General features: G+C 37.4%; 1 protein-coding gene across 1 annotated transcript; it reads left to right on the forward strand.

Moving 5' to 3' along the window:
- Window positions 1–837: 837 nt before the first annotated feature.
- Window positions 838–5,480, forward strand: LOC146477994 (NADH dehydrogenase [ubiquinone] 1 beta subcomplex subunit 9-like). Its single transcript, XM_085112700.1, has 3 exons — window positions 838–1,126; window positions 1,295–1,350; window positions 5,207–5,480. Exons 1-3 carry the CDS (start codon window positions 877–879, stop codon window positions 5,276–5,278), a joined length of 378 nt encoding a protein of 125 aa, XP_084968826.1. The 5' UTR covers window positions 838–876; the 3' UTR covers window positions 5,279–5,480.
- The last annotated feature ends 1,018 nt before the right edge of the window (window positions 5,481–6,498 follow it).

Here is a 6,498-nt window from a genome sequence, read left to right on the forward strand (position 1 = left end):
CATGGCCACGAGAGCCACTTAAGAACCAGAACTTTTCTTTTAATTTCTTCTACATTGCATCTTACAATTTCCACGTTGAGCATACAAAAAGTGTGTGCCACTATTATGAGTTGTTAATTATATGCTCAAATGTTTACATGATTATTGCAAAAATAAATGCCTTGGCAATGAACTTTTAATCGGGAAAACTTGAATAAATATCCCCCTACTTTTCAAAGAAGCACCCCCTACCTTGTCTTAAATTTATAATTTTGAAATAACGGCCCAGATTCTTATTCAAGGATTGGTAATGTATCTGTGTTACTCAGTCGTCCTAGCTCCCACGCATTTGTGGGGACTTGTACAGTACTCTTCTCCCTGGGTGGAGAGGGTAAATTATACTCCAGGGGTAATAGAACTCCCCTACAATTGCGTGGAAGCAGCTAAGTTGTCACCAATGTTGTAGAATAACATATTTAACTTTTGTTGCTGTGGTGTTCCTAATGACGGAATTTTTTATTTTTGTGTCATTAAATTGTCATGAGTTTTATCAACACAAAAACTCTGTTGTGAAAATTTCCTGCTCCAACACCAAAAATTATCGAGTGGAGTCTGGCACTACAAATCCTGTCACTGAATGTTCAAGTTTAAAAAAGAGACAGCTGAAGACTTAAAAAAAATATATGCATTTTAGGGGCGGATGCAGCACCATGGATTAATAAGATAAGCTGACGTACCATTTGTATCAATTTCTTAGCCTTTCGATTGGATTTTCTCAAAACAGTCTTTCCATCTCGCCAGTTTTTTTTTGTTTTGTTTTGTACGAATTGCGTGCCTAATTTCTCTTGCGGCGCGGTGAACCTTGGGAATAAGAAAGAGCACTGCCAAATATCCAAGATGGCGTACGTAGCTTCTCATTTGAAAAAGGGAATAACGCATCAACAGCGTGTGATGCGCTTGTACAGAAACAGCTTAAAACACTTACTTTCCTGGTGTATAGACAGGGAGATATGGAGAGAAGAGGCTTTGATCTTGAGGGAACGATTCGATAACCACAAGAATGAGAACAACCAACGAAAGATCCAGAAGATTTTAGAGGCTGCAGAAGTTGAATTTGAGAGCAAAAAGCACCCATATCCTTACGTTGGTAAGAGTATTGAAGTATTTAACGTCAATAGTGGTAGGCTCATGAGGCTAAAGAGGATTGCAGTATTTGAAACCAAACAGAACGTTCTTGAGAGGTTTACGTTGTTTTGTATGTACAATAAGCTTATTTTGTTGATCAGCCGATGTTGTTTTTCAAAAACCCTCCTAGACCCCACAAGCCCGGACGGCAGCAAATGGGAGAGAAACTTGCCCCCACCTCCACATGTAAGTTGAAGTGTTCCTCAGTAGTAATTTAGATAGTGGAATAATGATGCAGGTTGGACATAATGGCTAAATTATTTAAACTACATTTATATACAGGGTCACTAATTATAATTAAGTGTCTTGTCAGCTCGCCAGTCAAATAAAGTAGAACAAGTATTATTCAAGTGGCTCAGCGGCTTGCCAGTTGACTGGCGAGGTTTGTGAGGCATTTACTTTTCCATCTAATTTGGCTTTTTTGGTCTTGAAAAACTGCTTGATTGCTGACAAACCCAGAAAATATTAAAAGTAAATGAAAAATCTGACTTGTCTGAGAATTTAAGCCCAGTGGAATGAGTGAATACACTGGGATGCCACAGGAAAAATATTTGAAATTTTGTAAAAATTAAGCCTCATACACATTGCTGCATTGACTGTGCGGAAGGTAAGAGCAGGGCTGTCAACTCTCCCGGATAATCTGGGAGTCTCCAGATTTTGAACCATATCTCCAGGTCTCTAGATTCATGTCTGTAATCTCCACAACAACAACATAGTGTTAACATAGATGCAAGAAAGAAAAATTACAAAGGAAAAGAGCACAGCCACTCCAGATTTTGAGCCGTATCTTCTGGTTTTCAGATTGATGTCTGTAATCTCCCGGATAATTGATGAAATTTGCTATTTATTGTAGACTCGACTTTCCTTCCCCCCCCCCTTCCCCACTGCACCCGGGAATTTGGCCTTGATGCAACGCTGGCCGGGGAAGTCATATTCTCCATATTTGAAGATGTGTGAGGTTGACGGCCCTGTAAGAGCCAAATTTTGTTGAAATCCTTTTGATCTAGATACCTTTTTCATTTGTTTGAATGGAGGGAATACACAAAAAAACAAAACTGAAGTTTTGGGCACTGAAAAATTTCCACAGTTTTCGCACCTCATTAAAGAATTTCCCAACATGGCTTTACCACCAACCAATGAAATACAACTTAAGAACCCTCTAAAGAGTCCATGACATGTACATTGATCCATCAGTGCCAGATTTAAAGCCTTATTTACTCCAGAAAACCAAAGTCTCGCACAGAAAGTACTTTGGGGAAATGTAATCAGCTCAAAAGAAAATGACAGCAGAATGTAACAGGAGAGCAAAGGAAGAAAACAGGTAGCGATATCAATGTTCGACCTTAGAGGTAGCCCACTAGTCCAGGACTAATAAAAAAAATGTTAGGTTTGCTCTAGCCACTGGGCCAGTAAGCTTTTGTATAGGTTTCACCCAAGGCAACTTTTCTCTTTTTGTTTTCCGGCATACAAGACTGCCTTTCTTGCGATGAGATGAATTCTTAGAAATGACACCAAACTGCTTCAAATTGTGGCATAAATAAACCACACAAAGTTATGGTAATATAAGATCGCAAAGAATTCTGCGAACAAAAACTGTCATAAGGCTGCTGGTTGCTAAATTGGAATTAAATTGGATTATGACATCTTCATAGTGGAGATTACTGTATGTGGAATTGGAGATAGTACTTTTATGTATTTGTTGCAACAAATTCATGTTCGCCAGTGCATGCTGAAAATAACACAATTTCATGAACTTCGTTTGCAAGCAGATTACTCATCATAAATGTAAATATATGAAACATATATTTTAAACTGTGGATGAAAGATCAAATAGAAGAAAGATCTTCGCAGTTAGTACGCAACTTAACCAGTTGCAAAAAGAAAGCCTGAAAAAAAAAATTCAGGCTTGAACGGGATTCTAACCTATGACCTCTGCGATGCCGGTGCAGTGCTCTACCAACTGAGCTATCAAGCCAACTGGGAGCTGGTCATATTGTGGGTTCGTAATATACCCGGGAAGGATGAAGAAATAAATGTAAATATATGAAACATATATTTTGAAGTGTGGATGAAAGATCAAATAGAAGAAAGATCCTCGCAGTTAGTACGCAACTTACGCAGTTGCGAAAAGAAAGTCTGAAAAAAAAATATTAAACAAGTTTTCCAAAACATTCTGGAAGCTATCAGTTTTGTCTCTTGTAGCCTTAGTATTGATACCAGCACTGAAAAGAGCACCTTTACTCTAGTAACCCTGCAAAGTTTCAGCATATTAGGTGTTTTATCAGCTTAAGAAACGTAAGATGAAATTTGACAAAATTAAAGACATTTGTATGACTGAGGGTATACGTCATACCCCCAATCATACAAACGTCTGTAAATTTTTCATTTTTCAACTTACATTTTCTCAGCTAGTATTACACCTGATATGCTGAAACTTTCCAGGGTTACTAAAGTAAAAGTGCTCTTTCTAGTGCTGGTATTTGTTTTTAATTTTAACTTGTTTGAATTTTCGGCCACCATCTTGGAGAAGGGTCTTTTAACTTAAGGTAAACGGTATGTACATTAATCACTCCTTGACTGTAGAAGCCATTCCAATTGAACTTTTACACTTGATAGCTTTGCATTAATTGTTTGTCTCATGACTGTGTCACGTACATGTAGTTGTGGATAGTGATGTTTTGACTGCTGGATTCAGTTTTCCAAGGCCCAATTAACATAGTCCTGGGTTAAATGAACTTTGATTTAAGTTTAATTCCTAATGAGTTAAGATGACAATGTAAATCATTTTAAGTGACACATTATGAGCATTGTAGTGTGCCAACTGGGGACACCCTACTTTGATTCGTGTTTAAAGGGGCAGTGTCACCAATTTTTTGTGTCACTTTGCATAGCCAAAAAACATGTTTGAATCGATGGAATCGTCAAAATAATGGTTAAGTTTTGTTAACAATAACCCTAATAATGCACAAAAACTAGTATTAATTATCTTTGGCTGGGGATGGCTAGGATGGAAATGGATTGCAACTTGAAAAAATTGGCCAGTTTTTTCAAGTTCCTCCTGTGTATTGTAGAGAAGTCGTCAAAAAACTGCTTATAGTGTGTTCTTCCCCGGATAAATCCCTTGATATTTCCTTCTCGGTGCTCTAACAGCAATTTCATGTTAGAAAAAAGGTTCTTTGTCAAATATTTGAGCCATTTTGACAACAATATAGCAAAATCGCCGTGACAGTGTCCCTTTAATTCCTAATTTGTAAAGATTCTTGCAGAAGATATTAATTTTGTCCCTCAATTTTGACTCAGACTTTCCTTTAGCTTTTAAAAACAATTATCTAATGAGTGAAATGAAACCTCAGTTAACTTTTAATAGTGGATTAGCATTATTCAAACAACCCAACCCTGGTCTTCACCAGGTGATGGTGTTGACTGGCTCTGTATCAATATAAGTAAGTAGCACTACTTGCAGCCGACTATCTACATGTAGGTGCTAGTAATTACAATCAGGTACATGCAGAAAAGCGAGTTCAGTTAACATTGTTAGTAGATTTAGACAATGATTCTTGTACTGGATTATGAACCAATCATTGAGTTCTGTTTGTATTTGCATGTAAAAGTAAGGGCCTTAGTTAAATTGACCCAGGACTTACAGTGCAACGAACTCAACCGGGTCCACCCAACATTGATCAGCCAATCACAGGTCACGTTTACAACAAAGCAGTCTTGCTTTGGTAGTTTGTAAGCCAATCAAAAACGAGAATTTTTCGAAGTGTCTGTTTTTTCAGTGGCCCTGTTTGAGTTCCTTGCACTGTGAATACTGCGTTGTTGATGGTATTCTTGTTTGTGGTCTGACAATGTAAATCATTTTAAGTGACATATTATCAGCATTGTGGTGTGCCAACTGGGGACACCATGAAAGAAACATTATAGACTATAAAAAAATTAATAATGCGTCTTTGATTTGCCTGAAGAAGTGACACTCTTCACATGGTGTTGCCTGCTGGTACTTATTATTAATAAGTTATCAATCATTTTTGTTCCATTTCAGGTTCTCCACATGCTCCCTTGGGAGGAGGAGTGGTACAAAGAGATGTGCGAATGGGCAGACGGCAAGGATTGAACCATTACAATCACGGGGCACCATTACTTCTCTCCTCTCTGATTATTAATTCAGTTAATTCAGAGACAGAATCCCTTGTGATTTCCCACAGTCAGTCAGTAATAAGGAATAATTATGACATTGGTGAAACAAGTGTAAATGTAAATTTGTCTTGAAGGAAAGATTGTTTGTTAAGAACCATGATTAAAAGAGGTTTTCTTTACCTTTGGTTTGTCATGCTCTTTTTTGGGCTAACGTGTCCCCAGGGCGAGGGGTTGATGGGAAGGGGTAACAAGTTTCAAGTTTCAAGTTTATTCCAAAATGTTTAACATAAAATTCAAAGACAACATTAACCCGCAAGTGGCTAGAGCTAATCTAGGCGGGTAGTGAGAAGACTAATTTACAAGAATTAATTACAGTTTACAGAAATCTATATACAATTTGTCAGTGAGCCATACAAACATTGGAAAAAAGAAAGAAAAGAAAAGAAGTAAATATAACCCTCATGTTCTCATGCCACAATAGTTATACATCTCTCTTAACCCTTTATCGGTGATCAGTATCAAATTTCTCCTTGTAATATCAGTGCTTATTCAACATCTGAATTCATGAGAATCACCCAAGGTGAATTTTCTTGATATTTTAATGACTTCTCCCCAGTTCTTTTATAAGAAAACTATAGGGGCAAGATAGGAGAATTTGTTCTTTGATATTAGGTGTTCAAGGGTTAAGAGACATCTTCAGGACCACAAATTGGTGCCCGTGAAGCCCTTGTCAAACTGCGCATGATAGTCTGATGGCCACTGACTAATCAGTTATCACGAAATGTTACTCAACCTGGTCCAATAATTGTTAATTATGGAAAATAATTAGACTCCGTCGACCCTAACCCGTTTTCGTTTGAAAATGCATACATTTTTGCGTTTTTTTTTCCCTGTAGTTGTTGTTTTTCGTATATGGCTGATGACCATAATGAACGATTCCAAAAGTGAATATGTCCGAAAACGCATCGTTTTGTAAACGTATTTGTGCGTGGACGGTGACGGAAACGACAACGTCACTTAAAGGTGGCAGTGTCACCGATTTTTTGTGTCACTTTGAGCAGCCAAAAAAACATATTTGAATCGATGGAATCGTCAAAATAATGGTTCAGTTTTGTTAACAATAACCCTAATAATAGGTTAAAAAAAGGTTCTTTGTCAAATATTTGAGCCATTTTGACGAAAATATAGCAAAATCGC

This window comes from Pavona decussata, unplaced genomic scaffold, assembly GCF_977016875.1.
Source record: "Pavona decussata unplaced genomic scaffold, jaPavDecu1.1 SCAFFOLD_67, whole genome shotgun sequence".
Taxonomy (NCBI): domain Eukaryota; kingdom Metazoa; phylum Cnidaria; class Anthozoa; order Scleractinia; family Agariciidae; genus Pavona; species Pavona decussata.

Excerpts from the sequence above, each read along its gene's own strand:
- LOC146477994 (XM_085112700.1), top strand. The coding sequence starts at position 877 with ATGGCGTACGTAGCTTCTCATTTGAAAAAGGGAATAACGCATCAACAG. Across the intron at positions 1,127-1,294 it reads GCACCCATATCCTTACGTTG|ACCCCACAAGCCCGGACGGC; the intron begins GTAAGAGTATTG and ends AAACCCTCCTAG. Across the intron at positions 1,351-5,206 it reads ACTTGCCCCCACCTCCACAT|GTTCTCCACATGCTCCCTTG; the intron begins GTAAGTTGAAGT and ends GTTCCATTTCAG.